Genomic DNA, 14,673 nt, shown 5'->3' with positions numbered 1-14,673 from the left:
AAAATGCATAATATATTTCACGGAGATTTTTTTTTCTTTTTTTTTTTTTTTTGTTGCTTTTTTGGAATAAAAAATTTAATTTTAATAAATTGACGGTAAAGCTAGAAAAAAAAGAAAAATAAAACAAGAGAGAGAGAGAGAGAGAGAGAGAGAGAGAGAGAGAGAAAGAGAGATAATGATAAAACGAACGAGTATCGTGTAAAATCCTCAGCAGATCTCTAACAACAAGAACGAATGGACCACCGCCTAGTAGTTTAAGAAGAGCAAAGAGATGGTCTTCAACGGGCGATTTTACGCATTCCCCTCAATGTCCCGGAAATAACACTCAACTTGCCGGTTCTAGGTAAGTTGAAATCCATTTATTTCCCCGTTAACATCAGGAGTGTTGACTCGATCCGCTTTAAATCTTTAGAGAGAGAGTGAGAAAGGTCCAAGAAAAGATATTTTAAGTGCAAAAGTCGTTCATGCCGCGGAATTCAAAAATTACTTTAGGTACTAGAAAAGACAATTTCAGATTAGATATCTACTTATCTATAATTTATGCATTATATGCACTTGTAGTCTGTCATTAAACAATTCACGGTATTTGTTGTATATATATATATATATGTGAAAGTGATGTTCAATATCATTATATAGACGTACAAAAAAATATAAATCTTTAATCACATAAGCACTATTTATATGTTTTTTTGCTTGAAGAATAAGAAATATTTTTTTAAAAAATTTCCTAAGTTTTTTTTTACATTTTTACAAACTTTGAAAGATTTTAACAAAAAAAAAAAAAAAAACATACATTTTTTATTGAAAATTTAGTTATTTTCGACAGAATTAAGCTGTTTAGTTACTGATAGAGTGATTTTTTTATTTTTTATATACATTGAAAAAAAATTTATTTGATTCAAATACTCGATTACTTGACTATTATCAAATAAATATTTAGTTGTATCAAATAATTATTACTTGTGTCAATCAAATGGTATATTTGTTTCAAATCAGGATATTATTATGAAAAATGTTCAATAAAAATAATTGAATTTTATTTTTAATAAAATTTTTTCATATAAAATGGTCATGAAAAGAACTATAATTAATTATGCAAAAAAATTATTTTTTTTTTTTTTTTGTCAAAATCTTTAAAACAAATTAGTAAAAAGTGGAAAAAATGTTTTTATATAAATTTCAAAGAACACATATTTTTTCCTTTATTTTTCTAAAGCAACAAAAACATATTTTATTGGGAAATTATAATTCTCAATATATCCCATTGATTTGAAATGGATCAGGTCTATTTAAATATTTAGAAAAACTTGAATAACACAAGCTATTATTGAAGTTTAGAATTAATATTTAAATTTTGACTTAAAAATATTTAGTTTCTTCTTAAAATTTCAATTTAACTGTACTGATTTATAAAAAATTCTATAAAATAATAATAATAATAAAAATAATAATAATAATATAGTGTAATAATAATTGTAAAAATAATTATTATTGTAATGATACTATCTTAATTTTTTTTTGTTTCGAATAATATTATTGGCTCACTTTTCAGTAATTCAGATCTACATAGAAAATATTTACTGAATTTTTAAAATTAATATTTTAAACTACTTTTCAATAATAATAAATTGTTCAATAATAAAAAACCCCAGTGAATCATTGGAAAAATATTGTAATTCTAAATACTCGCGGTGAAATGTATAAACTATTTTTAAAGTTATCACTGATAAATTTTTATACTGGATGAATAATTACGAAATTTGTTTACAAAATGATTCCGCGAGTTACAATTTTTCTGCTTTTATATTACTTTTAATATTGCTCAATAATTATATTTATACTCTTTAAAATAAATATAACTACCGCTTTCTTCATTTTTTTTTTCGTTTGCTCGTTTTGATGTTTGCACTATGAAGTTGATTTATGTTTTATATGTATATATAGCTTTTGTTAATTTAAGTATACTTTCCCCTTAAAAACTTCGTAGAAAAAAATTTAATAACTATTGTTATTGATAATTTGTTATAATTTAAACAATAATTATTATTTCAGACAGTTATTATAGTTTATTTTACGATTATTATTTTAGACGATTAATTTTTTAAAGTATAAGTTAAACAATAATTTTTAATTCTTTGTAATTAAATATTAAAATATATTTACAAAAATTGGAATAATTACATTTTGTTTGTGTAAATTTTTTTTGCAACAAAAAGGAATGTTATATAATTTTTTATACTTTAAAGAATTAAGTTAAATTTCACTATTTATATAGTTATTTGAAATTTTTTTAAACGAAGATTTAAAAAAATTTATGATTGCATTTATGATATGTTTTTCTTTTGTGTCGCATGGTTTGTTTTTTTTTGTTTGCCTTTTCATTCATTGTAGATTATCTGCCTCCACCAAATCATTGTTCAACCTCTTCAAGCCTCCAGTGCCAAACAGCGTGAAACACGGGTAAATAAATCAATAAGTAATTAGGGAAAGTTAATTTCCATTTCATATACTTAACCAACACCTTTAAATAATTTATAATATTTAATTATTCTATACAGGAAACATTTCTTTTCCTATATAAAAAAAAAAAATTCCCTCAATTTTCATTACAATTCTCCATACAATAAATTATTTTAAGAATAAAATACAAAATTTTAAACATAATGTTAATTATAAAAAAAAAATAGTTGAATAATTAACTTCAATGTATGTAATTAAAAATAAAAAATAATTACCTAATATATAATTAACAAAAAAGAATTGTAATAAAATACGTTATAAAACAAAAAATTCCTGCGAATATGGAATTTGAGATAATTTTTTAAAAACTTACTCAAAATTTTACATTTTATCTAATTATTATTTAAATTTTCCAATTCTAAATAATTTTTAACATATATAATATAATATTATTTAGATATAAGAATATTGTATAATAATTTGCATGAAAATAATATTTTGACTTGTATATAAAAAAAATTTATTTGATTCAAATAGTCTGTTTACTTTGTTATTATAAAATAAATATTTATTTATGGAGAAAATAATTTTTATTTGTATTAACTAAACTGTATCAATAATTTTTGTATTTAAAATAAATTATTATTTTAGTCAATTAAATGGTATTGTTTCAAATACAGAAATTAGTAGTACAATGTTTATTTAATTCAAATAAAAATTATTTGGTATCAAATATAATTATTTATTTGATAATAGTCAAGTAACTGATTATTTCGGATTATTTCAATGAATGAAATTTTGTTTCTATGCATAAATAACGTAAAAAATCTTAACTATAATAATTATGTTAATTATCATTGAATCTTATATGGAAAAAAAAAAATAATTTTCTACTTCCTCCTTGGAATTCAATATATTCCAAATATTTGCATTACCAATTTTCGATATGAGGAATGAATATCAATTATGTGAATCGCATAATAATGTATACACAATCTGAGATATTTCCGAGGTTGGGGAACTCTCATTATACGGAAGGTGGGCAGAGGCGGCTTGCATAATTTGCGTAGATACTTATGGGTTGATAAACTGGCTTAGAGATCATATAAATATATACCGATTTTTCAAGTCAATGCTCGGAAAAGAATTAAATCTTGACTTAATTCGATTAAATCAAAAGTTGAAAAAGAAATAAACGATACTCCCACTACATATTTAGTTTGTTTGGCTTTTTAGTATAAATTTAAATTCAATTCTCCGTCAAGTAGAAAACGAGTTTCCATATTTATCAAAACGAAGGAGTTTCGCGTTTTACCTTTAAGGAAATACTAGCATTCCTGAATATCATTAAATAGTTTTTTTTTTGCACCGATAAATTTAACGATATAAATCTCAAATTAGAAATATCTTTGTTTTATAGACAATCAAATACATCTTCAAAATAAGCTGTTTTATGTTCCGTGTATTTAAACATAATTAATTAAATATAATAAAAATCTTTTTGACAAATTAAATAATAAAATAATTCATTCTGAATATTTTTAAAGAAAACAATTCTTTTTTTTAGTGTCAATTAAAAAATTGAATTGAAAATAATTACAAGAAAGTTGATTTTAATTATAAAATTGAAAGAGTCGAAAAAAGATTGATTATTATTAAATGTGCGTTACTTTTTTTTTTTTTTGCTTGTATAAATATTTATGTAGATGAGAAAAAATTTCTGATTGCAAACTTGGATTATATAAGACATTCTTTATATACTTAATAACGGTATTTCAGGTAATTGGATGAGGATATTCTAACCTGGATACACGTTACATTCGTGTCTCTCTTTTTCACAACGGTTCATTTAATTCGTGAGTAGGCGAATGGTGTTAATGAAGAGAGCAATTTTTAATTTTAACTTGAAATGCATCATTACATTTCATTGTCGCGCACATGAATGGAAAAAAAAAATTCTTTTTCATCAAGAAAAATTTAATTTACGCTACAAATAATTGTGAAAATAATAATAATAATAATCATCATCATAGCAATAATAATGTAAATAATAATAATTAAAGAAAAATATATATCATTAATTGTTATTATTATTATTGACAATAAAAATTAAATAATTCGATTAATTTATTTAATATTTAATCGCTAATTAACTCTTAATCGGAGTTGGTGAAAACTTGCCCTAAATTAATTGGGGACAGGATAAAATTAAAATTATTACAAAATCCGAATATGAAGGACACATTAAAGATTATTTATTTTATACTTGAACAATTCTGAAAATTACAAGAATCCAATTTCAATTATATTGTATTTCTCTGAGAGTGTAATAAAAAAAAAAACCACAGTAGTAACTCTATTTATTTTTATGAGAGTTCCTCAACAATTTCAATGTCGTTTCTGTTCGAAACCGGAAGTCACGTTTCCTCCGAATCTGGGTCTTCAAATTTAAAATTACAATTGTATATGCTAAACAAAGAAAACAAAAAATAAACTAAAAAATAATGCAAAATATTTATCCTTTTCAAAGGTGCTTCTATTTTCATTTGGAATTTTATCATCTATTAATGATAACACAGAAAATTAAAAGGCATTAAAATAAGTTGCAACGCTTATTATTTTAATCCAATTTTTCTTATTTTAATCCATTTTGGTATTAAAATAAGCAAAATTGGATTAAAATAATAAGCGTTGCAACTTATTTTAATGCCTTTTAATTTTCTGTGAATCAGTAAAATTTCAAAGTTTACGAAATAATGAATCTGTAACCGGAAGTTGAATTTTCAAATATAATATACAGCTGAGGATAAAAGAAGATATGGGCAAATCCACGAAACTTTTAACTTTCAAGAAAAAGAAAATTTCTTTTTTTAATTTGCAGGCACATTGATGTCACTTTTTGTATACACGTTCAAGTACATTTTAGCACTACAAATTCATATGCGTGATTCATTTTTAGCTCACGCCGTCAATGTTTAACTCTTTAATGTTAATAAATTACATATAAAATTGAAAAATATTTTGTTCTAATACTGTACATAAATGTTCCTTTGTATATAATTTAGCAAAAAAAAAAAAATGATACCCAAAGTTTTAATTAAAAATAATTCAGATTTTTAAGTGTTCAATTTGAGAATCACAAAAGTTATAAGTTTCGTGGATTTGCTCATATATATATATATATTTATTTGAATATATTTATCTAGAATGTGCGTTTGAGACAAAGAAAAGTGAAAATATAATGAAAACCGCGACGTGATTCGCGAAGCATGTCTTGTTACTTTTGAGTGAACATGAGAACGAGAAGGTGCATTCGCAGTCCTCGCGCACAGAACAGAAATGAGTCAGCGACTTGCAAAAAAAAAGTCCCTCCGTTTTACCAATAATTTCATCCTCGTAATCCAACTCGTAAACCAGTGGTGCAACAGCTTCCAGCTGGAGTGGCTGCACTTTTAAATTCACTTTACCAAGTTAGCGTCCTAGATCATTTTGTGAGTCATGTAATTTTAAATAAGGCAAGAAATTTAAATGATCCATTTAATTGATTCAATGGAAATAACTAATTACAATTTTCTTCGCAGTAACTTACAGGGAAAAAAAAATCTTTATCTGGAACAGCGATATGTTTCTTTGGAATAGCGAAAACTTTCGCTGTTTTAGAAAAATATATCGTTGTTTCAGTGAAACTTATCGCTGTTCCAGGTGAAGATTTTTTTCCATGTAACCAAAAAAGATTTTAAATTAATTAACAACAAAAAATAGTAGTGTATATATATGTAAGTTTTATAAACTTTCAATTATAAAAATAATAAAATAAATAATTATAAAAATTATTATTAAAAAAATTATAATAAAACAGATTTACCTGGAACAAAGAAAGATTTCGTTAGAATAGCAAAAGTTTTAATTGTTTCAGTTAAATATTTTACTATTCTATAGTGAAACCTTTTGCTGTTCCATGTAAATCTTTTTATCCGTGAATAATAAAATAAAACCAAAACTTATATTAAAGGATCAAACTAAAAATATAGTCAGTAAAACCAACTTAATTTTAAAAAAATTTAATTAAAAAAAAATAAAGCATAAAGAATTAAATCAAGTGTAAATATTACGATAAGGGTCAATACTAAAAATAATTCATAATAATCATTTTGAATATACGTACAATTCATTTTTGACAATTATTTAATAAAATTTGAATATTTAACTTGGAATTTGAATTTTAAAAATATGAGTACTTAGCAAGGAAAAAAGGTTAATTTGACAGCTGTAAAAATTTAATTAAAAAACACAAAAATAATATAGATAATGATAAATTTTTTACACCCAGAGAAATGTTTTATTTAAACCAAATATAGTATATTTAAATTAAATAAACTTATATTTGTCTCACAGCCTACTAGCCCATTTATTTGGTGTAAAGAAATTTTTTTATTTAAATCAAATAAAAATTTATTTGAATCAAATAAATATTTATTAGGCTGCGAGACAAATATACCATTTTTCTGGGTGTAATGTAAAATTATAAAAATATTGAAAACTTTATCTTCAATGTTGAGGTTTTGAAATTTTTCCACTGGTTTTGAAATACTAATAACTCCTTTTCAGAAAAATGAAAAAATACAGTCAGTGTTTTAATATTTAAAATAAATCTTCCTTTTCATTCTATCATAGTTTAACGTAAGGGAAACAGAAGTTAATTTTAAATTTAAAATAAATTTAAGTTAAATTTAAAATTAATAATCAGACATCAAACTTCAGTTTTTAAAAATACTTACATTTTAACCTTAATAAATTCATTTTTAAATCAGATTTTAAAAATGCAATAAGCATAAAAAGTATCTTGTTCCCCAACGTCAAATTTTGATAGAATAAAAAGAAAGATTTAAAATTTAAATATTAAAACAAAGACTGGATTTTTTCATTTTTCTGAGAAAAAAGTACAAAAAAAAATTCAGCGAAGATTTAATTAAATAAAATAATATATTGTATGGAGAATATCAGGAAATATATATTTAAGCCACATATAACGAGTGTAAATAAATTTCTATAATAAAACGTATACTCTGTCAGAAATAATATAGATAAAATTATTTCTTCCTTTTTTCAATATTTAAATATGATTTATGGGGATAATTTTATGGAAGGTGGAAAATTTATATGAGTTTTTGTTATTTGACAGCACGAGAGACATGCAGTACAACGAGGATGATGGTACTGTACGAATATACCTTCGAGGACGACCAATTCTCCTTTATGTGCCTACTCCATTGGTGGAGACCTACGATCCCCATAAGGTTAATACACCACCTCAGAGTAAATTGAAATTAGACTGGGTCTATGGATACAGAGGAAGAGACTGTCGAAATAATTTACATCTCCTTCCAACTGGAGAAATTGTCTATTTTGTCGCTGGCGTTGTTGTCCTTTATAATATGGAAGTTCACAGTCAAAGACATTACATTGGTCATACTGACGATGTCAAGTGGTATGTTTACTCTATTTATTTATGGCTTTCAATTTTTTTTTTTAATTTAATAAAAACAAATAATATATAACTGCTCTGAAAAAATTTTAATGCACCAGCTGTCCTAATCGAAAAATTCCTATATATTCAGTTAACTTTATTCATATATATGGGCATATCTCTAGAACTTTTAAACTTTATGTTATCGCTCATTATGATACATTAAGAATTTTTTTAATAATTTTTCAATATCATAATTTGACAAATTATAGGGCTTTTTAAATGTATCATGCGTTATATAATTTTTTTAATTATGTAGGAAATGACAAACGTAAGTTAAAGTGGTGAAATCGACAGTTTCTAGTGTGTGATATTGACTGTTTGTTTTAGTTTATAAACTGTAACTTTTTTAACGAAACATTGTGTCACAGAAAAAACCTGAATTCAAATTGAGTATAGATTCTATACTCAATTTGATTCGCAACAAAAATGAAACTGGTTGTCTCATTTCGAGTTCTAAGGTAAAAGTATCAAAATGAAACAGGCAAGTTTCATTTTGAGAAAAAGAAAAATGGAAAAATATTGTGAAATAACGAATAATTTTGCACAAAAACATGAAATATAATAATTACAAAGAAGTAAATAACACGCTAGACTTAATATATTTGATTAAAAATTGCTTGTAATCGCGTAATAAAATAATAAAGGAAATATGTTTTTAGGTTAGAAAAATGAAAACATGTGTTTTGACAACAGGAACGGTACTGCCAACTTAAATAATAGCGGTAAATTTAAAAACTTATGAAATTAATTATTATCTACGTAAATAATAATAAATAATTTTTATTTAAAAACTTCTAAATATTCGTACTGGTCAAAATAATCTTTCAGGTGTTGTTGAAATATTAGAAACAATAATTGAAATACAAAATTACTCTGCTTATGATGCCAACTTAGAAATCTGAAATTCCAGCCAATATCATTTTGAATAACATGAAGTTTGTCCCATACTCATTTCGATACCCAAAAGAAAATGAGTTGCAACAAAAATGAGTCCAAGTTTTTTCTGTGGTGTCTTGTGGCTTGCAATAGAAGTAGGTGGGAGTGTAAAGAACCAAAAAATCCATGAAACAATCATGTGCCTCAAATTGAATAAAAAATATGTAGCTTCAAACTTGCGAGACAAGTTTTTCAAAATTTCTACAAGTTAGCAGTTAAACTGATATAACTTTTTTAACGAAGGTTTTTGAGTAACGGCACAACGGGATTATATTATCTACCTAATAAGAAGTAATTTGAACCCATACAGGAATGTGTGCCTCCTTTACACAAAGAATGCAATGACTTCAAACATTAAATTTTAAAACGTAACTCATATAAAAAAACCACATATTTGAAAAACACATGTTGAATTATGCTTCTAAATGCTCCCAACTCATTGTAATCTCTTCTCATGCATTATAAAAGTCTACAGAAAAATCGTTAACCTTTGCACACTTCATTAAAACTGTATAATTAATAATGAATATAAACCTAAACTGTCCGACGCATAGTTTGTGAAGAAAAGTAAGTATTAACTAATAGATGTGTTTAAATCTGGCTGATATTTCTCACTCGAAGGTTTTTGGGGTCGCTGATTATGAATCTGAACTTTGTTTTTCAAAATTCAAAATGGCGGATCCAATATGGCGGATGACTTTTATAAAAATTGATCCAATTGGCCTGAAATTCGTTACTCGGGTGTTTTTTGCGTCGCTAACTACGAATCTGAACTTAGTTTTACAAAATTCATAATGGCGGATTCAATATGGCGGATGACTTTTTACAAAATTTATCCCATTGGCCTAAAATTTGTTACTCGGGGGTTTATGGGGTCGCTGATTACGAATCTGAACTTAATTTTTCAAAATTCAAAATGATGGATCCAAAATTGCAAACAAAATTTTTTAAAAAATTGAATAATTGAAAAATATCTTTCTGACATATTTGATACACCATTTTAAATATTAGTAATGAAACTTTAAATTTTATGTACATGGTTACAAAAACTAAGCTACGAAAACCCCCAAGTAACAAATTTCAGGCCAATTGGAACAATTTTTTTAAAAGTCGTCCGCCATATTGGATCCGCCATTTTGAATTTTGAAAAACTAACGTCGGATTTGTAATCAGCGACCAAAAAAATCCGCGAGTAACAAATTTCAGTCAGTTTTAAACACATCTAGAGATTTTGGGCAGGTTTTTTGCAATAAGGCCCACTGTGCTGCGTAACAATGTGTAAAAATAAGTTACGCAAATTTTTTATAGTATTTGATCAATACTGAAGACAATAAAATTTGTTTCACGAATGTGCCCTGAAAAAAAAATTAATTTTTCTAATATCTCAAAGTTTAAAAGTTCCAGAGATATGCCCATATACAGGTTGTTCCAAAAGTACGGAAACTTGCAAATATCTCGAAAAATACGAATTTTCGTAAAAAATGTTCAACATAAAAGATCTACATTTTTGAAACCAAAAAATTGTTCCCGGAGCCCAACGTTGGGCCCTATAATGAAAAAAGTAGTTTTTTTAAATGAGATCACCAATTTTCAGTTTCAAATTCGTAATTCCCATGAAATTCTGCATTCAGACATGTGGTATAAGTGCCCAAAATATTGGGCCCAATCTAAGATAATGGGCTCAAAATTTTTCTACAGATAAATAAATTTTGGAAAATCAAACCTTGGAGGGTTTTTGTAGTCACAGGATTAGAAATTCCAAGATAATTTTCAAATTGGGCACAGAACCCGATGTGAGATTCCGCGGCCCAATTAAAAAATTTGTTTCCTTAAATAAAACCCTCTAATTTGCAATATCTATTTCGTAATCGTTATGAAATTTTGGGTTTAGGCTTATTGTACAAATGTGAAAAATATTGGGCCCAATCACAGACATTGGGCCCAACATTTTTTCTACAAATAAATTTAAAACAATCTCATTTTGGGAGGTTTTTGGGGTTACAGGATTAGAAATTTGAAGCTAATTTTCAAATTAGTCTTTTAGAGCCAAATGTAAAATTTTTCGGCCCAATTTGAGGCCCACAGTAAATTTTTTTTTTTTTTAAATGACATCACTAAAATTAGAATCAAGTTTGTGAATCTGATGAAGAGAGGAGGGTGGGTAAAAAAGTATGAGGATGAGACTAAGATTACGAAATGGATACTGAAAATTAGAAGGGTTTTATTTAAGAAAACAAATTTTTTTAATTGGGCCTCATATTGGGCCGCGAAATCTCTCATTGGGTTCTGTACCCAATTTAAGAATTATTTGAGAATTTCTAAACCTGTGACTCCGAAAACCCCCCAAGGTTTGATTTTTCAAAATTTATTTATCTATAGAAAAATTTTGGGCCCAATATTTTGGGCACTTATACCACATGTCTGAACGCAAAATTTCATGGGAATTACGAATTTGATACTGAAAATTGGTAGTCTCATTTAAGAAAACCGCACTTTTTTCATTATAGGGCCCAACGTTGGGCTTCGGGACCAATTTTTTGGTTTCAAAAATGTAGATCTTTTTGTTTGAAACAACTTTTGTGTTGAACATTTTTTTACGAAAATTCGTAGTTTTCGAGATATTTGCAAGTTTCCATACTTTTGGAACACCCTGTATAAAAACTCATTCAAGTAAATCTATAACAAGTTAAAAAAAGTCCACCATATTGGATTCACCATTTTTAATTTTGAAAATACGTTATCAGATTCGTAATCGGTGATCACAAAAAATAACCGATTAATTTGTTTTAATTCAATTAAATGAAATTAACAAAATAAACGTCCGATATTTATAATTAAAGTGCAAAAATAATTTATTTAATTAATGATTATTGCGATGATAATTAATGGACAATATAAAATGTAAAATGTTTATAAAAGAAAGAAAATATTTTTTTCCAGCATGGCCATACATCCTAATAAATTAGTTGTCGCCACTGGTCAAGTTGCTGGCGTAGATCGAAATGCTATGGTAAATAATTATTTATATCAAATTATAAATATTATTTAAAAAAAAATTTAGCAAAATTCAATAAAATAATTTAATTAAAGTTAAATATATTATTTATATATCTATTGAAGTTTTAACAAATTCTGATTGAAACTTTATTTGATGTCAAAATTACAAAAAAGAATTCACAAAAGTTCTGTCTGACTAAACACCTCTTTTTACTACTGATATATAAGTATTAAAGATAAACACGAGGAATTTTTAATCTGAATAACAAATTTATTTATTACTACTATTTATTATTATAAATTATAAATATGAAAATAAATTAATAAAAAATTGTATGTGCCATTCCAGGAGTTTTTTAGCACTTTTCGGAGTAACCTTTCCAAATTAAATGAAACATTTTTTTATTAATATTTATTAATATAAAGGTCCAAAAAAATCACTTTTTAAGTAAAAACAATTGTTTATTTAAAAAATACAACAATAAATAATGCAAAAAATTCACTTTTTTCCTGCAACTCCAAATAAATTGGTTTAAAGATCAAAATTTTCCTTATCTTTCAAGCTTTAATACCGCACAAGAAACATTGAGTCCGGGAAAATATTCAACTCACAATTTTTTAAACAATGTTTGTTTACTTTTTTGTATTTTATTTACTGTGAAACGTCTGCTAAAGCTGCGCGCGACGTTTGGAAGTTGTCGCTTTCCTTATTGAGCAGAAGCTCATTACACTAGCGTAGTAGAAAGCATGTTGTGCGAAAAGTGAGGTTATGTTGTCATTAAACGAAACGTAAAAATTTCTGGTTATCACATTGAATGGTTTTTAATTATCTACTTTGCAGTAAAAAATCATAAAAAACATTTTTGAAGGATGAAAAACCTCACTTTTCACACAACAAGTTTTTTACTACGCTAGTGTAATGAGCTTCTGCTCAATAAGGAAAGCGACAACTTCCAAACGTCGCGCGCAGCTTTAGCAGACGTTTCACAGTAAATAAAATACAAAAAAGTAAACAAACATTGTTTAAAAAATTGTGAGTTGAATATTTTCCCGGACTCAATGTTTCTTGTGCGGTATTAAAGCTTGAAAGATAAGGAAAATTTTGATCTTTAAACCAATTTATTTGGAGTTGCAGGAAAAAAGTGAATTTTTTGCATTATTTATTGTTGTATTTTTTAAATAAACAATTGTTTTTACTTAAAAAGTGATTTTTTTGGACCTTTATATTAATAAATATTAATAAAAAAATGTTTCATTTAATTTGGAAAGGTTACTCCGAAAAGTACTAAAAAACTCCTGGAATGGCACGTATATAAATTTATTTAAATAAATTTATTAATTATATTATAAATATTATTATTTATTTAAATTTAATATTAATTAATTTATTATCATAAAAAAAATTGTACTTTGAGAGGAAAGCCCTCTTAAATTAAGAGTATAATTTTTTTTTTTTTAATTTTTTTAACTTGAACCTTATAATAATTTGTTTACTATACATTTTTCGATTAAATATTTTTAGCCACACATTAGGATATGGAATTCAGTGAGTTTAACAACACTGTCAGTAATCGGTAGCGGTGAATTTGATGGATCAATTTGCTGTTTATCATTTTCAAAAGCAGATGGGGGAAATTTTTTGTGCGCTATTGATGAAACTGCGGATCATAATATTTCCATTTGGGATTGGCAAAAAGGTGATCGAGGCGTCAAAGTCACCGAGACGAAGGTAAGATTCTTTTTTTTTTTTAAGCTCAAAAATTAATTTGTTAAAATTAATCCATTTTGACTGATTATAATAATAATTATAATAATTTTTTACAAATTATTATGCTCGAATTTTTATTAGACCAAATAGTTATTTAAAAGAATTTTTATTTTACAGAAAGAATGGGAATTAATAAGAATTTGTTTCTAGTAAATTTTTCATTATATTTCGAATTTACATTTTAGAGAATTCATAAAACGACGAATTTTTGATTTTACAAAACTTTCATTTTTTCAAATAAACATATCTGTCAGAAAAATTTGAGCGCTAATTTTCCTTTCGGATATTTATTCGTACAAACGAGAGTTCTGTAAAAAAAAAAAATGTAACGTTTTAAAACTTCTGTGAAATGTAAATTTTAACAAATGAAAATTCGTTAAATGCTGTAAGATAGAAGAAGTTCAATTTAAACGAATTTCTATTCGTTTAAATTGAACTTCTGTTAAATAATAATTCGAAAAAATAAAAATTCAACCAATAGTAAATTCTATATAGTATAATGAAATTCCATCTAATGAAAATTTAACATTGAAGAAAAAAAATATATATATATACAAATAAACAGAAAAATCGTGACATTAGTTTTCTTTTCTTTTTTTTTTGGTTCGTTAGCTATATTGTTGTTAAATGTTGTTTTTTTAGTACCGGAAGTAAATGATTAAACGGACGACGATTTTCAATTACAGTGTTCGGTTGATACGGTGGTATGCGCCGAATGGCATCCGCTGGAACGAAATCAGATTGTCTCATGTGGCAAAGGTCACGTATCCTTTTGGTCCTTGGACAATGGTGGAATGCTTTACAAGAAAATGGGAGTTTTTGAGAGTCGCGAAAAGCCAAGATACGTGACTTGTGTTGCTTTCAATCAAAATGGTGATGTCCTCACTGGTGATAGTAATGGAAACATTATTGTTTGGGCAAGAGGTATACACAAAATCAGTAAAGAATTATTTATTATTTCTCAAATAATATTAAAAAA

General features: G+C 25.7%; 1 protein-coding gene across 12 annotated transcripts in view; it reads left to right on the top strand.

Annotated features, from left to right (window-relative positions):
• The window catches only part of LOC127291390 (echinoderm microtubule-associated protein-like 2), a 59,520-nt gene that overhangs the window by 37,908 nt on the left and 6,939 nt on the right, over positions 1-14,673 (top strand). For 7 of the 12 annotated variants that reach the window (XM_051320506.1, XM_051320497.1, XM_051320505.1 and 4 more), the window contains 6 exons: positions 212-343; positions 2,395-2,463; positions 7,646-7,951; positions 11,870-11,939; positions 13,449-13,655; positions 14,381-14,618. In XM_051320506.1, the coding sequence (XP_051176463.1) occupies positions 212-343; positions 2,395-2,463; positions 7,646-7,951; positions 11,870-11,939; positions 13,449-13,655; positions 14,381-14,618 (1,022 nt within the window). The remainder of the gene's footprint in view (positions 1-211; positions 344-2,394; positions 2,464-7,645; positions 7,952-11,869; positions 11,940-13,448; positions 13,656-14,380; positions 14,619-14,673) is intronic. The other 5 variants (XM_051320494.1, XM_051320500.1, XM_051320503.1 and 2 more) reach the window with 4 other exon arrangements.

Source organism: Leptopilina boulardi, unplaced genomic scaffold (genome assembly GCF_019393585.1).
Source record: "Leptopilina boulardi isolate dan_hultmark-lab unplaced genomic scaffold, ZJU_Lbou_2.1 LbouV2_137, whole genome shotgun sequence".
NCBI lineage: Eukaryota > Metazoa > Arthropoda > Insecta > Hymenoptera > Figitidae > Leptopilina > Leptopilina boulardi.
This window is presented reverse-complemented; position numbering and strand designations above follow the sequence as displayed.